Raw genomic sequence first — 26825 nt, forward strand, 5'->3', positions numbered from 1 at the left:
TCTTTTCTTAGGTTAAATAAATTTCATTCTAGCCCTAATTTATCCTAGGAAAATAATCAGGATGTGCTCAAAGACATAAACTCTAGTAATACCGTCACTGTTTAGTTAAAAAGAAGAAATAACATGAAATTCCAGAAACAGATTTTAAAAATAAATTTTGGTTGACGTATGATTTGGCATACTTTGCAATAATTAAATGTGTTCTTGTATATTCAACTTATTGGCAAAGACAAGTATTCATTAGATATTGTCAAGTAAAAGTGTAAAACACAATGTATAATATTATATTACTTTCATTAGAAAATAATTAAGCATAGAAAATTTTCTCTAAAAGTATACATTAAAATTTTAACTGTGGCTATCATTGAGTAGTGGGAATATGGGTAATTTATATTTCCTTTCTTTCCCTTGATTTTTCCACAATCAATATATGTTATTTGGATTTTAAAATGAAAATAAGTCAACTCATAGCTAAGTGAAAACTAATTCTTCTGACTTTAAAGTGATTAGAACAAATATATAAAAACCTGCAGTCTGACTGAACTTTTAATAGCAGAGATATAGTATTAATTTCTCTCCAGTTTGTCAGAGTCAATGTTTTCACTGATATCAACCTCTCTTTCCAAATAAGTTGTAACACCACCCTTTGTAAAGCCTTCACAGATTCTCACCTGTGCCTATGGACTCTCTATATTCCTGGACAACAGGGAAACTTCCAAGTGGACAATCCCACAGGACCAGGCAATCTGCTGTCTTAAGGTTGACCAGTGCTGTGCTGGTAATATTCAACAACTAGCTCTCAATTTTTTTTTTAAAGGCCAAGGAGCTCTGATTTGTAGCATTTACCAGTTCCATGGTATGGACACTCTCACGATGGCCAATTACAAGGTACTAACATGGCATGATGGAATACAGACTTGGGAAGAGATGTGCACAGCTGGCTCCTGTCATCTTGCTCACACTGGCTACTGAAATACCACTGAGACCCACCTGAAGGAGTACATTTTGACACAAGGTGTATCTAGAGTCTGTTCCTTCTCCCACATTTAAAATGTTCCCATGTACCTTTTAATAAACACTAACATGTTAAATAGGCAGAGGGTTATCAGGAGAGATGAGGAAACCCTGCCTGCATACAGGGATTGGGGTTTGGAGTTTGCACTGCTGGCTGGTGTATCCCCAGGTGTCTTGTCTGGTGATGCTCCTGATGTTCATGAGCCAGTTAGCGTTCAAAGGCCTCCTCCTCTGGATCAAGACACTTAGGTGATCTGAGCACCAGGTTATTTGATACCTCTCACCATCATAACGCCCTCCCTAGCACCCAGCATCTATAGATAAGGGGAGAATAGCCAGCATGGAAGAAGTGGAGATCGAAGCCTGACTCTCTATTTACTTCCTGAGTATAAATAAATTTTGGACAGGCATGGTGGCTCATGCCTGTAATGCCAGCACTTTGGGAGGCTGAGCTGGAAGGATCACTTGAGGCCAGGAGTTAGAGACTAGCCTGGGCAACATAGCAAGACCTCATTTCTACAAAAAAAAAAAATGGTTAGCTGGGCATGGTGGCATGAACCTGAACCTGTAGTCCTAACTACGTAAGAGGCTGAGGCAGGAGGATCCTTTAAGCCCAGGAGTTCAAGGCTGTAGTAAGCTATGATCATGTCCTTGCACTCCAGTTTGGGTGACAGAGTGAGACCCTGCCTCTAATTAAAAAAAAATAATAATCCTGACATGCAAAACACTGCAGAACAGCCTAGCAGCTTATGGGGAGCCAAGGAAAGAACTCTGAGGCCCAAGGAGGATGCTTTTAGGCTGCACATTCTTAAATAGCTTGAGCCCCATTGGCCTTCACCTATCTATTTGCATAGTCTTATTTTGTGGACCTGCTCCAACGCTGCTCACTTACAGTAGTCAAAATGAATTTCCAAATGTGACCTAGACCCATCTGGCCCTTTGCAGAGAGCTGTGCCAATCTGAAAATGAGCCCATTTCATCCATGGTTTGTAATATATAGGAAACATGCAAGAACTGCCAACTGGTTTCATCTGAGCCTATATTCTCCCTAAGGTGACTTAGAAATATTTATTTAAAAATAAGATGTGTGTGTGTATGTGTGTGCGTGCACATGTGTGGCCTCTTTCTAAACTTTGGAGGGTGAGAAGAACCTTTGTCTCCTGAGCCCATGATGTACTGTGCTTGTCATGAGATGTAGTAGTTAATCCAAGTATGACCCAGCGCTGGGTAAGGAGGGCATGAGCCTGAGTGAGGTTCTGAAGCCGGGGGACCCTCTATCATTTTTCACAGGACAAGCAGTAAAGGATTGTTGTAAAGGCTTGAAGGGGTAAAAAGGGAGACCTTGCCTTTGTGAGGTCTCAAGTTTGTTTATAAATGTACGGTGGTAGAAGAAACTTTTTGGGAAGAAAATGGGGTAAGCTGGGGGAAGCTTTGCCTACTCATCCACATTAGGAAAAAAAAGAAACTCCAGGGTAAAACACAAGACCTGAGTAACAGCTTTTGAGTCTCTGTGACCTGGGTTAGAAGGGGGCTGGGTCTTCCCCCAGGAAGTACACAGGCACCCGTGACAAATAAGAAGAGCCAGGAATGGACTGCCCTCAGGTCTCAGAGGTAAGGGTGTGAAACAAACAACATTCCAGCAGTGCTAATCCTGCAGGGGATTCAAAAGCCAGTATTAGGCAGAAGAGGCTTCTATGCATGCATCACTCAGAGCAGAACCACAATGGGGCCACTCCACCAACCGATCACCAGCAGTGCTTGGTGAGCCACCTACAAAACTGAGAGCAAGTGTTTAGAAACTTTTATAGCAATTGATCAAATAATTTAAATTAAATTTAATTTTTGTTGGCTCTAATTTTTTCTTTTTTTTGAAACAGAGTCTTGCTCTGTTGCCCAGGCTGGAGTGCAGTGCCGCCATCTCTGTTCACTGCAACCTCTACCTCCTGGCTCAAGTGATCCTCCTGTCTCAGCCTCCCAAGTAGCTAGGACTACAGTCATGCACCACCATGCCCAGCTAATTTTTGTATTTTTACATGGACGAAGCTTTGCCATGTTGCCCCAGCTGGTATCGAACTTCTGGGCTCAATGATTTGCCACCTTGGCTTCCCAAAGTGCTAGGATTATAGATGTGAGCCCTTGCACTTGACCTGAAAAAATTTTAAAGGGGGGCTTGATTTTATATATCTTTTGAAATTGTATGTTTCTATTTATTCATTTTCATTAAATTTCTATGACAAATTGGAAATAAAAGAACATAGGCCCTTCACTAGTGATAATTTGAGAAGCACCAAGACAGTAGGGTGCCCAATGGGGTAGACAGTGGGTCAATAGACAGAGGGGGTCTCAGTGAATGCCACGCACTCAAGGAGGGCTTCCTGGGGAAAGGACTCAGGTTCGACTTTGGGGGATGGGCAGGACCTTGACAAATGGAGAGGACCCCAGGTCACTCCTACAGCCATGAGGGAGTACTCACACTCAGTATAAGCCTGTTTGCGAGTTACTTTTAGTGCGTGTACATTCTGTCCCAAACACTGTGCTGGGTGTAATAGGCAGTTTGTAGCACTGAGAGCTGAATAGTGTTATGGGAGTCAGGGCTCTGGGTTCTGGATACAGCCCTTATAAAATCTCCTTGTATAGCACCGGAAAGATCGTTTAACCCTTCCCGCCCTCGCAGCCTCTAATCTGTAAGAGCCATGAGGGCAGGGACTGTCTTTGGTGAGCAATGCCTAGCTCAAGCCTGACAAATGGTAAGTTCCCAGTAAAATTTTTGATGAATGAATGGACAGGTTTCAGTTGTAACACCTGAAAAATGGGGGTGTGGGGGGGTGGGGCTGGATAAGATTCATGGTTTTGCAACTGTAAAATGAAAAACTATATTGTGTAGCCAATCTGTCCTGCAAGAAGCTCCAGGAAATCAAGTTTTGTAGCCGGGTTGTCAAAACAGGAACTCTGTTAACAAGGAAAAGGGGAGAATGGGCATGTACCAGCAACTGTTGGTATTTGTCACAATATGTGTCTGTGATTTCTTTCCCCCTTTTACATTAGCAAGAAAGTCTTCAAGGAAGGATTTCTTTTTAAAGAGAATGTAGGCTGGGCATGGTGGCTCATGCCTGTAATCCCAACACTTTTGGAGGCCAAGGTGGGCCGATCACTTGAGGTCAGGAGTTCAAGACGAGCCTGGCCAACATGGCGAAACCCCATCTCTACTAAAAATACAAAAATGAGCTGGGTGTGGTGGCGGGCGTCTGTATCTGGTGCTCTGCTGGCCTGCCCACGCCAACCTGCAGCCCTGCCAGGGCCCGCAACTGCCCATGGGGGCCTTCCATGAGAGACCAACGCACCCTGTGCGGGAGCCTGGGGCTTTACCCCCGACCCGGAGCGCACCCAGGGGCTCCTGGGATGGGAGAGACGTCCTTGGGAGGCCCCCGCGCGGAGGCTGCTGGCCCCCAGCATCTCCTGCGGCCTTGCTAATCCCGGCTACTTGGGAGGCTGAGGCAGGAGAATCGCTTGAACCTGGGAGGCAGAGGGTGCATTGAGCTGAGATCGCGCCACTGCACTCCAGCCTGGGCAACAGAGTGAGACTGTCTCAAAAAAACTAAAAATTAAAAAAAAAAAAAAAAAGGGTAATGTAGGAGGAGGTTTTGCAGGGAAGAATAAGGAGGACATTGAAGCAGGAGGAAGGCTGTGTGTCTGTAGCTGGGAGGCAGGAGTTGGCAGGCCTGGTGGAGGCCCTGAGCAGACAGCCACTACTCCCTACTACCTTGGCAGGCACAGGACCCTGCAGCCCAGGGGACTGAGCTCCAGCTTCCTGCTTCTCTTCTCCTGCCTCCCCACTAAGCAGAAGGGACCCCTGTGACATTGGGGCAGTCAGGGGCCCAGGACTCAGCCCTGAGGCTTGAGAGACCTTTCCCTTCTGTAGGCTTTTGCCACAAGATCCCTGATCCCCTACCAGGTCCTCAAGCGCTTGAGCAAGTGCTCAAGGACCCCCACTGTCTGGGACAAAATTGAACCACCTGCTTTTGTCTCTTTCTCACCAGCTGACTTCTCTGCTCCCATTCTCTCCATCCTTCCCCTCCTCTCTGTGGCAATGGCAAAGCACAAGCAGGAAATGAGGAAACTGACCATCCTCTGTCCATTTCAGGAGCAGGAGAGACTCCTCAGGAAGACTCACAGGACTGTACCCACTGCCTGCCATGTCTCTGTGGCCACCTTTCCGATGCGGATGGAAGCTGGGGCCAAGGTACTCTAGGAGGGCCTCTCCACAGCTCCCCCAACAGGACTTCGAGGCCCTGCTGGCAGAGTGCCTAAGGAATGGCTGCCTCTTTGAAGACACCAGCTTCCCGGCCACCCTGAGCTCCATCGGCAGTGGCTCTCTGCTGCAGAAGCTGCCACCCCGCCTGCAGTGGAAGAGGCCCCCGGTGAGGCAAAATGTGTCAGCTCAGACCCTCCTGCCCCAGGGTTTAGGCTTTCAGATACTACACCTAAGTTATATGGGAGAAAAAAAACAGGCTTTTTCCTACTCTCTCCTCTCCACTCAACACAACACACTCTTCTAACACCAGATGTGTGGGAGGTTTTCCCCATATGCCAAGCAATTCTCTGGTGGCCACCATCTGGGTATTCTGTAATGAAATTTAATTCCGACACTGTCTACCTAGAGACAGTGTCAGATCTCGCAGGTTGAGTGTTCATCCCATAAGACTGTCCCCACTTCAGATGCCAATCATAAGTCCCAGGTTGTGACCTGTACTTCTCATGACCGGCCATAAATCAGGAGTGTGGTTCCCATGATCCCTTCCTTGGGTTTGATTAATTTGCTAGAGCGGGTCACAGGACTCAGGGAAATGCTTCGCTTACATTTAGTGATTTATTATAAAGGGTATTACAAGGATGCAGATGACAGCTAGGTGGAAGAGATGCATAGGGCAAGGCATGGGGAAGGGGTGTGGAGCTCTCATGCCCTCCCTGGGTGTGCCACCCTCCAGGGACCTCCATGTTTTCAGATATCCAGAGCTCCCTACACCCTGTCCTTTTGGGTTTTTATGGAGGCTTTATTACCTAGGTATGATTGATTACATCATTTGCCTTTGGTGATCAACTTAGCCTTCAGTTTCCCTCCCCTCCCCAGAGGTCAGGGGGTGGGGCTGAAAGTCCCAACCTTCTAAACCTGCCTTGGTCTTTCCAATGACCAGACCCTATCCTGAAGCTACCTAGGGACCACCAGTCACCAGTCAATCATTAGCATACAAAGGACACTCTTACCACTCTAGAGGTTCCCAAGGTTTTAGGAGCTGAATGTCAGAAAACTGAGCAAATGAAGACCAAATATATATTTCACAATATCACACCAGGTCTTACTGTCATTGATCTCCATGAGAAGGGAACTGGGTACATTCCCACCTTCTCACTTTCCAGATGGAGAAAACCAGGGGTGATTTTGAGAGTGGTCTAAGATGTAGCCCTCCCTCAGTCCTGCCCAGAAATATGCAGAATAGCTATAGCCAGAAATATATCAAGGTATTGTTTAGCTTCATCTGAGATGGCAAGGCTTCCTGAGTCACAGCCAATACCATCTGCCAGAGAGATAAATTTTAACATCTCTCCAATCTCCTCCCCCCAAAACAGGCTCATGAAACATGTAAATTAAGAAGCTATTAATCACTTTAGAAAAATATTCTTCACTCTATAAAATGCATCAATTCCTTTAAAAAGCAACTTCTTAATGTGTTCAAATGTAATCCATCTCCCTGAAACTTCATTTACATACAAGATTTCAGGAACATGGCTAGTGAATAGGGTAAAGTTAAGCCTGTGCCACAGATTTTCCTTTCCTTTTCTCTTCCCTACTCACCCATCACCATCGATACCTGCAGCCCCAGACTTATGAAGTCCCTACTGTGTGTAAAATCTACAGTGAGCCTCCTAAACTACATGGCAGCCAAGATCCCACTACTCTCAGAAAATCCTGGGACTCTGTTCTACAACTGACTCTTGGGGAAACTGTGTCCACGCAAAGACTGAAGGATATAAATCTTGCCACGGAGCAGAGACCACGCCCCTAGCACCCCACCCCAGGCTGCATCTCAGCAGGAAAACCCAAAGAGACCATCTTATTAGGGGTCAGGAATAGGAAGGAGGAGTAGGGGAGAGTAAAGAGAAAGAGAAGATCTCTAGGAAAACTGAAAATGCCTCCTATAAAAGTGTTTCCATTTTTAATAGAAACTCTAAGAAAAGGCATTTTTGGTATAAGTGCTATTTCTCAATATCTACAGAGTCCAGGGCTCTGACTTACACAAGCTGTAAGAAGGAATGAGAAATAAAAAGGACAGAATTCTGTATCCCAGATCTTCTGGGACAGCACTGATTACACATATATTCTGTATCTTTGTCCCCATAAGTCCAGTTTGGGGGTATGGGAAAACATGGTCACTGTAGCTCCAGGAGCTTTTTTGTTCGAGGTCAGAATGACAATTCTGTTTGTCTCCCCCAGGAACTGCACAGCAATCCCCAGTTTTATTTTGCCAAGACCAAAAGGCTGGATCTGTGCCAGGGCATGGTAGGTAAGTTTGCACAGCCCTGGGAGACAGACGCTAGGCTGCCTGCTGGCCAGGCCTGGCCAAGACAGAGTGGATGATGAAGAAGAGAATCCAGAGATCCCCACTGGAGAGAGGCCCAAAATGGCTATTCACTGGCAAACCCTGAAGGCTACCTGGATGTGCTCTGTTCTTTGCTGTGAAGTTTATAAAAACTGGTCCTCTGAGGATGCGTGGGAATGCATACCCTGCCTAAGTCCTCACATAATCCTCATTACCAGTTTACAGGTCTAAATTCTAAGTTTGGAAAATGTGCTCACTCTATTTTAGCTCCCACAGTGGGACCTTCTTAAGACAGCAGTCATTAGCCTCCCCAGAATAGGATCAAAGCAGATCTATCCTCAACTCTACCTTTTTAAAATAGTAAATTGGTCATCAGGGAAGGCCCAACCAAGTCCAGCGATATCCATTTCACAGACAGGGAAATAGGGTCCTGAAGGGTTGAGGCTTTCCCAGAAGAACGTAAATCAGTTTCAGAGGCAAGATTTGGAAAAAGTGGATGGAGTTCAGGTCCAAATTCCTGAGGATAGGGCATTCAGGAATCTAAAAGCTGGTCCAGGAACATGGCTCTGGTTTTGGTGTCAAGTTGGATTTCAGCCAGTGCTCCCAGCCTCCCGCTCTGCTCACTCATCATCTGCCTTCCCAGTATATAATTCCCTTCTCTGAAACTAGGCTACAAGCCCAGAGAGGGTAGCCATAGGGACCGGGCATTTCCTGCAGGCATGAAGTCCCCAGTAGATTCATGCAGATGCTGTGTGCTGTCTGACGTAGGAGACTGCTGGTTCTTGGCTGCTTTGCAAGCTCTGACCTTGCACCAGGACATCCTGAGCAGGGTTGTTCCCCTGAATCAGAGTTTCACTGAGAAGTATGCTGGCATCTTCCGGTTCTGGGTGAGTGTCTTCCCGGGCCCTCGGCCTGGAGGGAGTCATAGGAAAGAGGGTTCCTGGAGGACCATGTCTTCACCTTCCGGGCTGATCACCACCTGCAGCAGTCCTCATTCACCCGGGACCACTCTCTCCCTCCAGTTCTGGCACTACGGGAAGTGGGTTCCTGTGGTGATCGATGACCGCCTGCCCGTGAATGAGGCTGGCCAGCTGCTCTTTGTCTCCTCCACCTACAAGAACTTGTTCTGGGGAGCACTTCTGGAAAAGGCCTATGCCAAGTAAGAAACCAGCAGAAATATCCCCCTTCCTATCGCTTCTTTTTCTCTCTCTCAATGTTGAAGGAGGGGAGTGGCGTCAGGTAAAGTTTATGAAATGAGATCCTGAGGCGTGTCTCAGTCGACATAGAAGTGACAGCGTATTCAGAGTCTTTTAGGTAGGGGTCGCCTCTTCTAAACCTGCATTCAAGAGTTTTGCCTTTCCCTAATGGATGAAATTAAGGGGGATAGGAGCTCTGAGTGTCTATTCTCTCCTTTGCTCCTGGGATGGAAGGTAGGAGTAGCAAGATACACCCAAAGAATACCTAAGCAAAGGTTTCACTTCTCATTCGGACCATCTAATCTACAGTCTAAATGCCCCTTCCTTTTGTTTTGAATGAAACTCTCTCAACCTAGAGATCACTGCTGTCCCCAGCAGCTAAGAGGCCTGGATGAAGGAGCAGCAGCAGGGGATCCACCTGCTTGGGTCCCTGTGGGGCAGCCTGATCATCAGTGGTTGGATTGTGGGCACAGCTTCAACCACACAACCGCAACATGAAAGTTTAAGAGTTTTTCATACCTACAGACCCTAGAGGGTACTTGGCATGCATGGAGGGCACATATACACACACACATGCACACACAAATGTACACACACACAAACACAGACACGCATGTACACATGTGCACACACATACACACACATAAACACACACACATGCACACACAAACACACACATGCACACACACATATATGCACGCATTCACGTGGAAGTCAGGGAGGCCAGGCAGAAAGAGAGAAAATGGATCTGTGGTGGACCCATGCCTTTTCTTGAGTCCGGGGTGTTGTCCAAACAGGTTTCACGTGAGCAGCTTTAATTGATAGGTTCAAAGCAAGCAGGCACTAGTTCCAGGAGATCTCGCTGTGATTGACAGGTGGTCACTAAGTTCTCAGGCAAACATCTGAGTGGTCCATTTAAAGGAAGTGGTGGGAAAGAGGGGTTCCCAGTCTTCTAGGCAGGAGAGATGCCTCTAAGTTTTATCTATGACCATCTGCTGAAGCCACTCAGGATAGGTATGGTATTGGAAACTATGTCAGGGTTGCCTGAGCTCTGCTTTCGGTATGAGAAAACTAAACTCCTATTTAAAAATGGATGCTGAGGCCACATAAAATGATAAATACTCATGATACTTTTTCTTTTCATGTTTATTTCTTCCCTGGCTAGGCTTTCTGGTTCCTATGAAGACTTGCAATCAGGACAGGTGTCTGAAGCCCTTGTAGACTTCACTGGAGGGGTGACAATGACCATCAACCTGGCAGAAGCCCATGGCAACCTCTGGGACATCCTCACCAAAGCCACCTACAACAGAACCCTCATTGGCTGCCAGACGCACTCAGGGGTGAGACTGGGCTGCCACTGGCAGTCCTCTTCTCCTGCACCCATGCCCTCCATCAACCACCACTGCCCTCACCTGGGTGTGGGCTCAGGACCTCCACCCAGCTCCTACTGCTGAGGTCCTGGTGTTCAAGCCAGAGCAGCAAGGCCAGGTGCAGTGGCTCATGCCTGTAATCCCAGCACTCTGGGAGGCCGAGGCGGGCAGATCACCTGGGGTCAGGAGTTCGAGATCAGCCTGGCCAATATGGTGAAACCCCATCTCTACTGAAAATACAAAAATTAGCCGGGCATGGTGGTGGTCACCTGTAATCCCAGCTATTTGGGAGGCTGAGGCAGGAGAATCACTAAAACCCGGGAGGCGGAGTTTGCAGTAAGCCAAGATCGCACCCTTGCACTCCAGCCTGGGCAACAAGAGAGAGATTCTGTTTTAAAAAAGAAAAACAAAAAAACCGGAGCGGCAGTGTTGGGGCCTCAGGACAGGCGAGACACTAGGAAAAAGAAGATGATGTGCAGAGAAGGAAGCTAACAATTATTAAGTGCCAGCTACATGCAAGGCACTTTCCATGTCCTATTTCATAACAACTGAAACCATGGAACAGGAGTAGGAAGCCCTCAGTTCAGCCCTGCCTTCACTAATGGCCAAATGTGTCACCTCACACATTTACTCAGCAACTCTAAATAGAGTTTGTCCTCTGTAAAATGGAGGGTATGACATGATCACTGCAGAATGGCTCACTGATTGAGAGGGTGGAATGAGACTATGAATACCAAAGAGCTTTGAAAACTGCAATGTACCATACCATGATTATCTCCCACACTTCTCTCCATAAACCCCTGCTCCAGCCAAACAAAGAGTTTTTCATACGTTACTCAAATAATAAGCTGTACATAACAGAAGACTGATCAGAACCTCTCTTGTCTCTGCAGAAGGAGAAGATTCTGGAGAATGGGCTGGTGGAAGGCCATGCCTATACTGTCACAGGAATCAGGAAGGTGGGTTGAGGTCGGCCACTTGGTTTCCCTCTCAGCCTTGCCCTTCCCTCTCTGGGCCCTAGCTTATCTTGGTGGATTTAGTTTCTGCGCCATCTGGAGAGTGAGTAAAGTATTTGGTGGGTCCCTGTGCCTCTGCACCTATTTCCTGGGGTGAAGTGGTGGGTCCAGCCTTTGCCAATGCCAGTGCATCATCCCAATCTCATCCCCTGGGGCAGCCCTCAGCCAACCATCCTCCCACCCTGCTGTACCTCACAACCCTTCCTTGAACTTTGCTTCACTCTGGGATGCCAAGAACAACCATTTCATCTGGTTCTTCCCTCCCAAATTTCTACTCCTCTCTCACGTGCTTCTTTATGACCGTCTCCGCTGCTATCCATCTTTTGAGCTTTACTAGGCATTGAGAGGAAGATGCACCAGGCAGGACCTGCCTACAAAGGGCTTACAGTCAGGTATGGTCACAAACCATATCTGAAAATGAGGAGGAAGCAAAGTTGAAACTGAGAGAAGAAAGTGTAGATGAAAGACTTTAGGAATTCATGGATAAGAGAAAAGACCTCCATCGAGTTAGGTTGGGGAGAAGTCAGAAGAGTCTCTTACAGGGGAGGTGACGTTGAGTTGGTCCTTGAAATAGGTAGATTTATATGGGGCAAGAAGGGCATTCTGGTGGAGGGAGCAGTGTAAGCAAAGCATGGAGATAAGAAGTCAGCAGGTTTAAGTTAAAGAACCTCTGATAATCTCTAGAGGGCCCGACTCCTCCCAAGTCCTCCAATTTCCTTTAACTCTGTTTCAAATTTCTTGGACTCAATTCACACTTAAATTCTTCCTTCTAGATCTCCAACGACTATGTTGGTCTGTGTGCCCAGAGCTTTTAATTTATTTCCACATTTATTAACAAAATTTATACAACACTTACTGTGTGCTGAATGCTGTTTAACTGCCTTACACATGTGGACTCATTTCACCCTCACAGCAATACTCTGAGTAGGTTGTGAACCCCAAGTATCTGAGACAGGTCTCAGTTAATTTAGAAAGTTTATTGTGCCAAGGTTGAGGATGCACGCCTTTAATACAGCCTCAGGAGGTCCTGACGACATGTGCCCAAGGTGGTCAGAGAACAGCTTGGTTTTATAACATGAGACATCAATCAACGTATGTGAGATGAACATTGGTTCCATCTGGAAAGGTGGGACAACTGGAAGCAGGGAGTGGGCTCCCAGGTCATAGGTAGATAAGAGACAAATGGTTGCATTCTTTCAAGTTTCTGTTAGTCTTTCCAAAGGAGGCAACCAGTTATGCATTTATCTCAATGAGCAGAGGGGTGGCTTTGAGTAGAATGAGAGGCAGGTTTGCCCTAAGCAGTTCCCAACTTGACTTTTCCCTTTAGATTAGTGATTTTGGGGTCCCAAGATTTATTTCCCTTTCACAAGGTCTACTGGTTTCCTAAGGTTGCCACAACAAATTACCATAAAATGTTGCCGGAGGGGAACTTAAAAACAACAGAAATTAATTTTCCCAGTTCCAAAGGCCTGAAGTCTGAAATCAAGGTGTGAGCAGGGGCATGCTCCCTCTGAAGGCTCTGGGGGAGGGTTGAATCCCTTCTTGCCTCCTCCACCTTCCAGTGGCTCCAGGTGTTCCTTGACTTGGTCTGCATAACTCCAGTCTCTGCCTCCATCTTCACGTGGCCTTCTCTGTGTCCTCTCCCCTTCTCTTCTGACAGTTGTCTTTGGATTTAGGGCCCACCCTTATCCATAATTATCTCATCTCCAGGTCCTTAATTTAATTATATTTGCAAAGATCCTTTTTCCAAATAGGGTCACTTTCACAGGTTCTGAGTGTATGTATCCTCTTTGGGGAGGGGAGATCACCATTCAACCCACTATCGTAGGTATGACTATTGACCTTATTTCACAGATCAGGAAACAGAGACATAGAGAGGGTAGGTGACTTGCCCTAGGTCTCACAGCTTGTAAGTACAAGAAGCAGAGCCACTTTCTCCTCTACCAGCTCTCTCTGGGCATGTGATTTTCCACTGCAAGTGCTCAGCTCCAGGCCCGAGTCTCACTCAGCTCTCTGAAATGCTTGCACTCAGCCTGGCCACCTAAACTGCCTCTTGTTTTATGCAGGTGACCTGCAAACACAGACCTGAATATCTCGTCAAGCTACGGAACCCGTGGGGACAGGTGGAATGGAAAGGAGACTGGAGTGACAGGTGAACTTTGGGGACATCTTGGAGGGGTGAGAACGGGTAGGTGTAGGCAAAGGAGGCTGCCATTCGCACGCAGATTCAAATGTGTGCTTCCTTTGGTCTTAGGCAGGATGAGGAAGCCTTCAGACTGGGAGGCTCAATCCCTCACATTTATAAGATGCTTTATGGTATATAGACTGCTTTCTCTTTCATTATAATAATTAAAGCTAATGTTTATTTGAGGGCTTGCCAGCAATGTGGTAAACCTTTGAATTTTTATTATCTCATTTAATCCCCCAAACAACGCTATTACAAAGTAGATAGTTTTATCCCCATTTTACTAATAGAGAAACTTGGATTAATTGAATTGCCTAAGGTCATACAGCATGACTCAACCAAGGTCTTTGGTGCCTGGGTTCAGTGTCTTTCCCTGGCATGGTTCAGTACACTCCTGGGTTTGCTGAGTTAAAGGTAGACAGATTTGGATTGGACTCTACACTCTGATTACATATAGTAGCCTCTGGGCATTCTGATTAGATACCTACATTTAGGATGTTTCTGCCTAATGGCAGCCCTAAAGAAATGCGGGTTTTGCAGGCTAGACACTGGTTGTAGGGCACAGGCAGAAAGGGAGGTCAAGTCCTAAAGTCCTTTGTTCTGTCATTATGAAGATTTATAATACTTAATCCTTTACAGGTCTTTAGAGTCTACAAACAAGTCCATATACACATTATCACTTAATCATTTTTACATTGGAAAAATGAAGGCTTAGAAACATAAGTTGAATATTCCTCTTGATAAAACATGCTGCATTTTATTTGTTACACATTAGTAAACAGAGTTGTTAGAGGAACTGAATCTATGTGGGAAAATGTCATCTAAGAAATACATAAATTTTAAAGTGTTTCAGAAATCTAGCATCATATTGTTGCTGGTGGTGGTTTCTTTCACAGAGGAACAAGCACTGAAATTAGAGATAGATGATGAGTAAAATTACAGTGTTGTTACTGCCTAGCTGTGTGATCTTATTTCAGGCAAGCTTCTTAATTTCTTGGATCTAGAGGTATAGTGAATATCAAAATGATGACCTTTTATTTTGTAGTGTTTAATCTGCTGTTAATCCTATCCAGTATATTTTTCATTTTAAATATTATATTTTCAATTCTAGACATTCCACTTGAGATTATCTTCCATTTCTCCCTTTTTTATGTCCATGTTTCTCTTGACATCCTTGAAAATATGGGGCACTTTTGTAATAGCTGTTTTAATGTCCTTGTCTGCTAATTCCATCATCTCTCTCATTTCTATGGCGGTTTCTATGGACTATTTTTTTATTCCTGGTCACGGATCATATTTCCTGCTTCTTCATAGGCTAATAACTTTTTATTGCATGCTGGACCTTGTAAATTTTAGCTTCAGAGTACTGAATTTTATCATATTTCTTTAAAGAGTATTGGACTTTTCTTTTTAAAGCAGGTGGTTACATTGCTTAGGGATTGTTTTGATACTTTGAAGTTTTTAAGCACTTTTAGGGAAGGTCAAGACAAACCTTTATGTCAGGGATAATTTGATTCCACTACTAAATTGTAGACCCTCTGGGATCTCTAGTAAAGATTCCATGTATTCAGTGAAGTCTTTTGGCTGGACACGGTGGCTCACGCCTGTAATCCCAGCACTTTGGGAGGCCAAGGAAGGCAGATCATTTGAGGTTAGGAGTTCAAGACCAGCCTGGCCAACGTGATGAAACCATGTCTCTACTAATAATACAAAAATTAGCCAGGTATGGTGGCATGTGCCTGTAATCCCAGCTGTTTGGGAGGCTGAGGCAGGAGAATTGCTTGAACCCAGGAGGTGGAGGTTGCAGTGAGCTGAAATCGCACCACTGCACTCCAGCCTACGTGGCAGAGTGAGAGTCTGTCTCAAAAACAAGTAAATAAATAAATAAAGTCTTTTAACTCTGTCTGGTGGGAATGCCTGAGATTCCCAGCACTGTGTCCTGTTTATGGTCCAGTCTTCGGGAGTTTCACTTTAAGAAAGCACAGATTAAAGCTCAGCCAAAGATGCAAGGGAACCCCTGTGAAGTTTCCTGGAACTCCTTTTTTCGTGTAGCCCCCTCCTTTCAGATACTTTGTCCAGCAAATTCTGGCTATCTTGATCTCCCTGAACTCCAGATTCTGTCTCCTCCACTCAGCCCTACCGATATGTTCTTTTTTGAGTCCCTCTCCCTGTAGCACTGGCCAGGAAATTACCTTCAGGAAGAAAGCCTAGGTGATGTTAGGGCTTGCCTCATTTGTTTCCAGCCTCCCAGGATCATGGACCCCTGTTGCCTGCTGTCCAATATCTGAAAACAATTTCAAATGTTACCTCTGACATTTAATAGATTTATGACTTCAAGCAAATGACCTAATCTCTCTTAACTTCAATTTCCTAATCTCTAAAATGAGAACAACAAAGTCGTTGCTAGCCTTGAATGAAATAATGTATGTCAATAACCTAGCCCAGCACTTGGTTCATAGTAAGCTATCAATTAATGCTCATGCTACTGTATGATATGGAATGGGAAATTTAGTTTTCTGAAGTAGTATGAAAATAATAATAAATAATGATACTATAGAGCTTTTACTAAAGAATTTCTAGCATGCCCCCCACAAGCTTTTCATTCCCTTTTCCATTTTCAGTTCAAGTAAATGGGAGCTGCTGAGCCCCAAGGAGAAGATTCTGCTTCTGAGGAAAGACAATGATGGAGAATTCTGGTATTGGACTTGGGGACTTGGACAAATGTCCTGGCCTACATTTGAAAACCCATCCAGCAGACATTTACTGGATGCCTCATGGGTGTTGGGAACCTCATGTACAGAGATCAGTAAGGCACCATCCCTTTAGAAGCTCACGGTCTAGCAGGACAAACAGCGACTATAAATAAATGGTCACTGTCTCTGTGATGAGAGTAGAGGCCACTGGGGTGGAGCTCAGTGAGGGCTCAGCCAGCCTGTTTCCTCCTCTCTGGCTTCCTCTCTGCTCTCTTGCTCAGTATATTCAAAACAGGTTTTGCCTTTTTGTCCTGAAAAGTCCGTGAGGTAGGAAGAGACTGCAAAGTCTTGCCATAGGATAGGCCCCTGACCAGTGCCCTCCGGAGCAGAGTAACACTGCCACCCACTCTGGAGCTGCTCATCTCATTTTTTGAAAGGCCACCAAGACATCCTGAGCTGATGCTGCTTCTAGGTGTCTGAAACGGGCCCCATCAGTTCTCCTTTGCTTTTGCTCACCACTGTTACTATGAATGTCAACCCTCGTTCCAAGGACTCTCCCCATTAACCATCCAGTACAGCCTGCCGCAGCCCTCTCCCTTTGGAAGGTCTTTCACTGAACTCAAGCCCTGCAAATTCCTGTTTTTTCCACTTTATGGTTAAGTAAACTGAGCATCAGACAGCTTAAATAGAGTGTTGCAGGCCACAAGTTAGCAAGTAGGCGCAAAGATCTTCATTAATTAATGATTGAGAACTGATATGTAATTCTTACTGAACATTTATAGATAAAACAAATGACTAGTTAGCTTTGCCTTAATTCAGCTGCTATCACCGTGATTCCAGAAACAGGAACATCTCCCCCAGTCAGTCATGTGGCCAGCTCCTTCCAGCCAGAGGGTGGGGCTTCTCAGTAGCTCCAACTCCCCACGATGGACCCTCACAGGGATCCAGCCAGCCCCTGCTTATGTGCCCATGGCCCCCTCAGCTCTGCACAAGAGCTGGTGTCTTTGTCCATGAGATGGCTGGGATGCCCACTGCTTCGTCTCACCCTCCCCATGGGTCCTGATGACTAGGCGTTATCTGGTCCATCCTTTGTGCTTTTCCTTCTTCCTCTCCACAGGATGACGCTGCAGGACTTTAAAACACATTTCGTGCTCCTGGTTATCTGTAAACTGACCCCAGGCCTATTGAGCCAGGAGGCGGCCCAGAAGTGGACATACACCATGCGGGAGGGGAGATGGGAGAAGGGGAGCACAGCTGGTGGCCAGAGACAATTGCTGCAGGGTGAGCATGCGCACAGGAGCAGGGCTCTCAGAGTGAGGTTGTGGGCGGGGGTGTGAGGGTGACTGCATAGGTGGGTGCAGTGTGAATTCTGCACTGGCTGAGTGGGGAGGAGGCTTTGTTTGCCTCGGTGTGTGCTGGGGCGCTGGGCTGTGACCACAGGGAAGACAGGGCACCTTTGATCCCAATGTGCACCAAGGCAGAGTCCTCTCAGTCAAGCTGCCAGCCTGTGGGGCTACATCTTCCTGAAGGGTTGCCCTGTCCCTCAGCACCGGGGATCACAGGCACACAGGTGTGGTAAAAGCAGGGGCAGGGGAGAATCTTTCTTTAGTTTTGGACAAGGCCACTGAAAACACTGAAGGAACCACCCCCTAGCTGGGCAGGATTGAAATAGAAATTGTATCGGGTCCTTCTCACCTGGAGCCTGGGAGAAACACAAATCCAGGGCTTCCCAGGCTCCCTAGATATGGGAGACAAACCTGTGTGGACTTGCAAGACGGGGCAGGTTTGGTGACCCTGTCCCTTCCTCCACTTTGGAGATAGTGAGCCATCCCTTTTGAAGGCAAGTCCTGTGGGGTGTGACTTCAGTAGGCCAGGGTGGCCTTAGCTCTGGAGTCCCCCTTTTGACACAGTATTTCCCCCCAAATCTGAAGCTGACCTTAAGCTAAGGTTTTGCCTCGATTAAAATGCAAAAGGCCCTAGGATCATGGTCACCTCCCCAGGGAGTGAATACAATTGCTTACTCAGGTAGCACATGCTGGGGGGTATAACACCTGGGCCAGGCACTGAGCAAGACAAAGAGGCTACAGTGGTGGGAACAACTCCAGTCAGTGTATCTGGAGAAGACCTCCAGATGGAAGAGCAAGGTGGGAGGGCATAGAGCCAACGCTGAAGGGCCCCCGACCCTGTCCCGATGGGCCTCAGGGTGGAAAAGGCCTCCAGGTGGAAGAGCAAGGTGGGAGGACATAGAGTCAAGGTTGGGGGGACCCTGACTGTGTCCCAGTGGACCTCAGGGTGTCAATCCTGGCAGAGGCACCCTCGGACTGTTCACCTCTTAGTGGTTCGGTGAGCAGGATGCTTGGGAATCCGGGGCCCATTCTCACCTTGCTGTGTTCTGCCCCAGGCACATTTTGGAAGAACCCGCAGTTCCTGCTGTCTGTTTGGAGGCCCGAGGAGGGCAGGAGATCCCTGAGGCCCTGCAGCGTACTGGTGTCCCTGCTCCAGAAGCCCAGGCACAGGTGCCGCAAGCGGAAGCCTCACCTCGCCATTGGCTTCTACCTTTATAGGGTAGGTGGACCTCTGAACCACAGGGGCATGGGACCAAGCATGGGGGTCACCAACAGTTACCATGTCTTCCTGTTTCTTGTCTTCTTCACCATCTGTCCCTGTTCACAGACCTGGGTTTTCAAATCCAGGCTCTGTCCTTTAGGAACATGTGATTTAGAACAAGTCACCTTCTTGCACTAGGCCATCAGTTTCTACAGTGGCATTTAGGGAAAGGGGAGAATAAAAGAGGATTATGTGGTAGTGCTTGCTATTGTGCCTGGCACATAGTATAATCAATATTGGCTTCCTTTTTCTCTCCCCAAAAGCCAAGCATTCTTTCCCTCCCTCTTTTCCAGAAATTCCAATGATGGATTAAAATGTCACTGATAGAAGAGCAGGTCTTGTGGGAGGGGACAGGGCTTCTGGGTAGAGCCTTGTATGTCAGCTGCTATTCGGGTTTCGGCTTATGAAGGAGCCAGATTCCCTGCCTAATGAGATCTCTCTCTTTTTATTTTTGTTTTTGTTTTTGTTTTTTAGGTGAACAAGGTGAGTTCTGCGCTTGACCGGGTGGCCCTAGTTTGGGGTGATATCACATGTGGCCAAGCCTCCACGGGATTTAGTTAGACTGGAGCGGGCTTATACTGTGTAAGAAGCTGTGATAATGCCTGATAATGAGAATGTCTGCCAACGGCCTGTGTGTATATGAAAGTAAAGTGTATCTGTTAATCTTTTTTATCCGAAGACCCCCAAGAGATCCTCATGCATCTTTGGAAAATCTCAGAGCCTAGCACAGAACCAATACATTTTAGAATTTATTGAATTCCTACACAAATACCTACGGCTAATATTGAAGGCCACCACAGCATAGGAAAGATGATAAATTACAATCTTGACTGGGTTATGAAACCCAAAATAAAATGGATTTAAAACATACAGGTCATCAAAGACCATGCAGCCCACCTCCCTAGGGAGAAGGGACAAAGGCTTGGGGACGTGTGGCAGGAGCGTGAGTAGAAGGACAAGAACACCTCCGTGCTTCAGCTGCTGTGGCATCCAGGAGGGGTCAGGGAGGAAGGCCCAAGGAATCCCAGCTTCTGAGGGAGGCAGCTATTATTTTATTTCCCAGAGAAAACAGGAGTAAAATGCTTAATTTTCTCAGGTTGGATTGAATCGAGTAAAAGGATTATTGTAGAGAAACCATTTTACACCGGGTCTTTTTTTGTTGTTTTTCTCGCAGGAACACTGAGCACTCTTAAATTTGCCTATTAATTTCAAAAGACAAAGTTATTTATGTCGTGCCTACTTCTAAATAGAATTTGGGTCAACCTACAATAAAAAGGTGTGAACAGAGGAAACCTGCAAATCAGTTACAAAATTTAAAAGCCATTAAAAAATAACAAAGAGCTGAGGGTTAGGTGGGCAGTTGCTTCTACCAGGAAAACTAAACCCAGGACAGCTACTGTGGATCATTGTACAATTTAGCTCCGAGATTCCTAGTAGCCCATGGCAAAGAGGGCAATTGGATGATTCCCTAGTTCTCTTGTCTCATAAAAGAATGCCTACATCATCAGGATATGTATTTTATTTCCCAAACATTGAGGAATTTGCTATATATCTGTTTATGTGGGTAGGTGATGTCTTTGTTTGCAGTTGTATATAAACTGGAGAGAGGATCCTGGTGTGGGTCTCCTCTCCCTCTGTAGCCCTGAGTGAGAACAAAGGGGCGAGGAAGCACGAGAGAAAAATAGGGAGAGATGGAGAAACAAAGGAGGCAGAGAGAGAGAGAGAGAGAGAGAGAGAGAGAGAGAGAGAATATGAATCAGATAAAATAAAGCAGATACCCAAGAAATGTCGGAACAAGAGCCCTGATTCGGGTCTTCTGAGCTCTTGCCCAGTTCTCTTTGTCCTTTACAAGGGTGTTTTCCCTGAGATGATGCGGAGTGCCAGCTTATCTATGTGTAGCTGTGTGCTGTAGGTGGGGAGGTGGTGGTGGTCCATCTGTATCTGACCATAAGTCATGCTACATCACATACATGGAGGCAGCATCAGGAAGGGTAAAGAACAGGAGCATTGGAACTCAGCTGTCCTGAATTCCCATGAGGCTGGGACTGTAACCAGCTGATGACACTGGGCAGATAATCTCACCTCTCTAAGCCTCAGAGCCCTCAACTGTAAAATGGAAATGGCAGGCACAGGGACATTCCTCACATCATTTAGTGCTGGTGTTGTTTTTAAGGTAAGTCAAATCAAATGACATGTGTTTATGTAACCCCTGATAGGTTCCAACAGAGGTGCAGCCCTCCACACACATATTCTGGTTTTTCCTTCCTTCCCCACTTGTTTCATCCTCCACTGGGGCACATTGGATTTGGCAGAGCAGGGGCCACTTTAGTCCTGGCTCAGAGCTTTGAGGGCCTCAGGCCTGGCCACAGCCCTGGGTCATCACCTCCCCTGCTGTTCTTCTGTCCTCTACCCACAGTACCATGACGACCAGAGGAGACTGCCCCCCGAGTTCTTCCAGAGAAACACTCCTCTGAGCCAGCCTGATAGGTTTCTCAAGGAGAAAGAAGTGAGTCAGGAGCTGTGTCTGGAACCAGGGACATACCTCATCGTGCCCTGCACATCGGAGGCCAACCAAAAGTCAGAGTTCATCCTCAGGGTCTTCTCCAGGAAGCACATCTTTTAGTAAGGACGCAAGGTCTCTCCTAGAGGGTGGGGACCACTTGGGTGAGAACAAGCAAGGAGGGCAAGGTTGGAAATGGCAGAGACCAAGGTCTCTGCTGCTGAGACAGAAGAGAGATGGGGAGAGCAGGAGACCAGGTGACTTTCTGCATGGAGAACATCCCTCCCATTCCTTCCCACCCTCTTTCCACTCACAAATTAATGCCATGCTAGACGTTAGAGAGAAAAAGATAAAACACACATGGCTCCTGCCCCGCTGAAGTTCAAGGTCTGGAAAGAACACAGATATATGAGCAGTGATTGATCTTCCAGTGCACCCGGTGTAAGCATTTTGTATGCACAGGGTGTTATTGTTACAAGATACTCAAGGAGGAGAATTTGAACCAACTCCCATGGTCCTGGGGGAAGCAGGAGTGGCTTCAGGGAGGGGGTGACTATTAAAAGATGCATAAGGGGTTGCTCAAATGAGGGGAAGCTATCATGAACTAGCAGGCTTCCATTCTGCTGCTGTATCCAGTTGAATTAATGTGCACATATCCCAACCAAACATTATTTTGCCTACGATTGTTTTACCTGCCAGGTTTTGTGGTTTTTTTGTTTTTTTGTTTGTTTGTTTGTTTTTTATGTTTCGGCTGCAGGTAGTTTGACTTGATCTCAGGCAGGCCCCAATGCCATGTCAGACCACTAAGTCTCATGCTCATCTGTTAAGACTAGTTAGATGAGGGTGCAGGGAATTACAAGCAGTGTGCTGTGCACATGGCTGGAATGTACACTTCAAGGGGAAGCAGGAGGTGAGGTGTGAGAGCTGGGTGGGCCCTTGTGGTGCCTCAGTGAAGGAACATGGAAGACAAGCTCCCAGGAGAAGGGGAAGATTGGCCAAGAAATTCCCAAGAGGAAACTCTGGGTTTTTTGTTTTTTTGTTCTCAGTGAAATTGGCAGCAATTCTGGTGTCGTCTTCTCGAAGGTGAGTAGTCTGGTGGAATTCCATGTGGCTGAGACTGCTTTCCAAGATAAGATGTTGAGTTTCTCCCTTCAAGTTAAGGAGTCAGGGGAGGAGATATGCAGATCCTTACAGACCCTGTTCTATGGCAAACATTACCCGTTGTATCCTAACAGTACCCGGGCTTTGCTGTTTTTGCACCAACAAAGAGTAGAGAACTACCCTTCTGATCAGGTCCTTGTCACTGAGGGTCCAGAGCCCCGGCTGTATGAGTTACATCTCTACTTTCTTCTGCTTCTCTTTATCTGATATTTCTTTTGTCCATTTCACTGTCTGTGATTTCCCCAAAGTCAGGGAAAATTGGAGAAGCAAGAGCTGTTTGTAAATGCTATGGTGTAAAATTAAAGACAATGCAAAGTCAAGCTCATGGTTTTCAGAAGCCTGGAAGCCATGAGACATTAGGGTGTGCACGAAAGTCCATTTATACAGGTGAATAATTATGTCTTTCTATGTGTCTCTTCCTATAGGAGATAGAAGACCAAAATGAAGGGCAGGATGAATTCTTCACCAAATTCTTTGAAAAGGTTAGTTGAATAGGTATGGTGGGGGCAGGGGGTTGGGAAGAGCAGGGGACAAAGTGGAGCATATAATTTTATAAAGTATAGGTTTGCATCTGCTTGAGGCTGCATAGAAACTGTGATTTAAGGCTACCTATTCCCCAAACTGCCACTTTCTATTAAAGTCCTCAAGTTTTTAGACAAATGAGTAGAGCCATTGTCTAGAAGTCTCCTGCAAAATGATTCTCTGTTCTTGGAAGCTGCATTGATTAGTTGTAGGGAAAGCAACTGTAATCTTTCATCCCTGAAAACACGGGATATAGCAGAGTAGAGTGTCAGAGTTGGGAGTAGGATGGGGGAGGGGGGTGCAGAGCATGACAATGACAAGCCCTGGGGGCCTTGGGGAGGGCCATTGGAGGGGAGCCCATGGAGAAGGGGCCCTTGAGTGGTCACCAGGAGAGGAGGTGGGACTGATAAGAAGGGGGAGGGCCTGGGACACACACTTGGTCTCTGCGGCTTCTTCCCTTGGGCTGACCCAGATGTGAGTCTAGCAAGGGCTGATAGTATGAGTGCAGGGCTCTGGAGGCCACACTGTTCTAACCTGCAGGACACTTAGGAATAGGGTGAGAAACATACTGGAAATCTGGGGTCTGATATTTGAGCAATGTCACTAAAACAGAGAACATGAGCCCCTTATGTTAGTGACATTCCAGATTTAAAGTCACAATTTACCTGCCTTGCCCATCTGGAATTTTGTTTAATGTAGCTGGAGAGGATAAATCAGAATCTTATATGTATTGTTTATTAAAGTTTTCCTCCATACCAGTGGTTTCCAGACATTTGATGCTGCAATCCTTTTATCAAACGAAGTCGCATAGAGAATCCCAATATATATAAAATAACTAAAAATTGCATATTATGAATATGCTTCAGTTTTTAAAATTCAGATGTTTGATACTTATATTTCATTGATATATTTTAAAATCAAATGTTCATGTAAGGAGTTTCTTTTAATAAACTCTAAGGTTAAAATCTGGAGTTTTGACTGATGACGTTTTATTGAGAATGAAATTCAAACCAAATTGTTGACTAAACTTCAGAAGCATCTGGATAGCACCTTTGAGAATCACTATTCTGTATAAACCTACCGAAAAGTCATGCTCTGCCAGGGTTCTCTGGGGTTGGCACCCAGTTAAAAAGCATTGTGAAGTTCTTAGGAAATCCCAGTTTAATTTCATGGCCAGTCATATGACCCTTCTGCCATCTAATGAGCCTTCAGTAACAGTTATTTTTTCTTGCCAATCTGCTTTCTATTCAGTATCCAGAAATTAATGCAGTTCAATTGCAGAGCATCCTGAACCAGATGACCTGGTCACGTAAGTGTTTTAGAGCCATTCTGTAGGACTCAGAGGGGATGCAACTTTTCTAAACTCTGGCTTTGTTTCTCTTTCCCTTGGTAGGATGTATGAATTACTGAGCACTGGTCTTAACTGTGGCTATATTTTACACAAGGGTGGATTATGTGATCTGAAAAAGCAGTAAGGAAATTTATGCAGCTTTGAAAATCATTATTATTTTGCTTGCTTTGGGTATAGAGATATATGGCAGTGAAAATGAAGATTCCTGCCATTTTGCTAGTCAGAAAGGAATAACTGAGTACCTCTTTCTTGGCATATCAGTTCTATGTGGAAGAACTGCACCCATTTCCTCAACCTGGGATATAAATATTAAGTATTAACTAGCCTACCCAGGGAACTGTCTGATGAACTCATGTTAAATTGATCAAGCTATAAAACTCTGGAAGGAGAGCACACACCACCTAGAAGAACTGCAAATGGGTAGCGCGGAGGCTTTCACATGAAGCCTGGGATAAATTATTAGAAAGGCTTAAAGTCCATATAAAATATTTTACACATATATTTGGAGTGAGAAGAACACAGAAGAAGTAGGCTGATTTCTCCAGGGAGACGAATGAACTTCAAAGTAAAAAATGTAAAACGACTAGAGTATTTGCTACCAAAGTTAGATGATTGCTTCTTCTTTCTATGAAGCCAAGATTTCAAATCCAGACAAATTACAGTCCTGGCTATTGTGTGATTCAGGGTTTGAAAGAATTTGCAGAAGGCTTCTCAAAGCCAAATTCAGTTATCAGTAAAATAGGCAGAGGGAAGACTCTAGGGATTGTAGAACGTAAGACTCCCCCTCCCGGCTGAAAATAAATTCTAGGTTCTTTCTAGGGAAATTACCTAGAAGAAATGGCTTGTGCACATTTAAAAGTTTTTAAAGGCCTTGATTGCATATATACAAAATGGTTTTCCAAAGCATTTATGAACAAATTGCTTTCATTTAGTCATATGAGAGGGTTCTAGATGGATAGATCAGAGGAATACTGTAGATTTTGGCAAGATATTTGGTGAGTCTCCCATGATAAATGATAAAACGTGAATTGGAAAACAATAATAGTAGATGTATTTACAACAAATCTTATCACCATTCTCAAGAGTTATACAAATATAAAACTAGAGGGATAATTCTATCCAGTTACAGGCAAGAGTCTATATGCTTAGATGTTTAGATGAGAGTTCTTAAATTCCATCTGCCCTTGGTCCTGTTCATTTCCCCAATTTTTATTAATGTCTTGGAAGAAGACATGGAATATAGGCTTATTGGAGCTGCAGATGGCACAAAACTGGGAGAAATCATTAATATAATAGATAGCAGAATTGAAATTCAGAATGTTTTCAACAAGCTGTGCCCAAACCAAAAAGATGAAATGCAGTCAGGAAGATAATAAACCACTGCCATTTTGATGTAGACCATTTTAAAATGGTAGCGCAAGTTCTTAACAGAAGAGACCTCATTTTTGTGGCAGTTTATGTGAAAGATATTTGGTTAATTTAGTTGACCTCTAGCTAACATGAACTAATTGTTTCAAGTTGCTGCTAAATAAGCTCATACAAATTCAGGCTGCATTTAATGGGAGCATTTAGATGAGTGTTTTTAAAATTGTGTTCCTGAAAACGTTAGAAACCAAGAGGTTTAGTAAGTGTTCCATGAAATAAAAGGGGTTAGCTTCTGTGGTCAATTGTACAATATGTACCTCACATACAGTAAAGTGCATGGCGAATGAAGAAAAGCATCAATAGATGCAAAGTATCCCACATTTATTTGACCACAAAACTTTCTCTGCAGAAAATCTCCTTTGAAACATAATTTGGGAAATGCTGACTGAAAACTGGAAGTGATAGGTGTACTGTATTCTGTTCAATCAAATTGCATCTGGAAGACTGTGTTCAAATCTTGGTACCATATTTCAAAGAGATACTGGCAAAATATAGGGCTCAGAAAAGGGTGTCGAGGGTTTAGAAACCATTGCATCTGAGGAGTAGTTTGGGAAATATTCAGATGTTTAGAAGCAAAAGCAGAAGTCAAAGAAGAGACAAATACCTTTTATGCTTTTCTGGAGGTGAAACTAGGACCAGTGAGCCACTATTATAGGAGGTTCCTTTAGACTTAATGAAGGAAGTTTCTCCTAACTGAAGCTCTTCACCCATGTGAAAAAGTGAGCACCCGTAACTGACAGACCATCCATCAAGAAACCTGGGGAGGGCTGGGCGCTGTGGCTCACTCCTGTTATCCCAGCACTTTGGGAGGCTGAGATGGGCGGATTACTTGAGGTCAGGAGTTTGAGACCAGCCTGGCCAACATGGTGAAACCCTGTCTCTACCAAAAATATAAAAAATTAGCCGAATATGGTGATGCGCTCCCGTAATCCCAGCTACTCAGGAGGCTGAGGCAGGAGAATTGCTTGAACCTGGGAGGCGGAGGTTGCAGTGAGCCAAGATTGTGCCACTCCAACCTAGGCGACAGAATGAGGCTCCAAACAAAAAAAGAAAGAAAGAAAGAGACAGAGAGAGAGAGAAGGAAAGAAGAAGAAGAAGAAGGAGAAGGAGAAGGAGAAAGAGAGAGAAAGAAAGAAAGAGAAAGAAAGAAAGAAAGAAAGAAAGAAAGAAAGAAAGAAAGAAAGAAAGA

At 45.3% G+C, this 26825-nt stretch overlaps 1 protein-coding gene across 1 annotated transcript in view; it reads left to right on the forward strand.

Annotated features, from left to right (window-relative positions):
- The window catches only part of CAPN14 (calpain 14), a 42017-nt gene that overhangs the window by 6395 nt on the left and 8797 nt on the right, over positions 1-26825 (forward strand). The window contains exons 2-16 of the mRNA XM_011972545.1: positions 5156-5432; positions 7505-7574; positions 8379-8497; positions 8633-8769; positions 9972-10146; positions 11073-11135; positions 13259-13344; positions 15999-16073; positions 17188-17351; positions 18472-18635; positions 19152-19160; positions 21094-21299; positions 22224-22260; positions 22764-22820; positions 24112-24169. Coding sequence (XP_011827935.1) covers positions 5208-5432; positions 7505-7574; positions 8379-8497; positions 8633-8769; positions 9972-10146; positions 11073-11135; positions 13259-13344; positions 15999-16073; positions 17188-17351; positions 18472-18635; positions 19152-19160; positions 21094-21299; positions 22224-22260; positions 22764-22820; positions 24112-24169 — 1645 coding nt within the window. The 5' untranslated portion in view covers positions 5156-5207. The remainder of the gene's footprint in view (positions 1-5155; positions 5433-7504; positions 7575-8378; positions 8498-8632; positions 8770-9971; positions 10147-11072; positions 11136-13258; positions 13345-15998; positions 16074-17187; positions 17352-18471; positions 18636-19151; positions 19161-21093; positions 21300-22223; positions 22261-22763; positions 22821-24111; positions 24170-26825) is intronic.

This window comes from Mandrillus leucophaeus, unplaced genomic scaffold, assembly GCF_000951045.1.
Source record: "Mandrillus leucophaeus isolate KB7577 unplaced genomic scaffold, Mleu.le_1.0 Scaffold13, whole genome shotgun sequence".
Taxonomy (NCBI): domain Eukaryota; kingdom Metazoa; phylum Chordata; class Mammalia; order Primates; family Cercopithecidae; genus Mandrillus; species Mandrillus leucophaeus.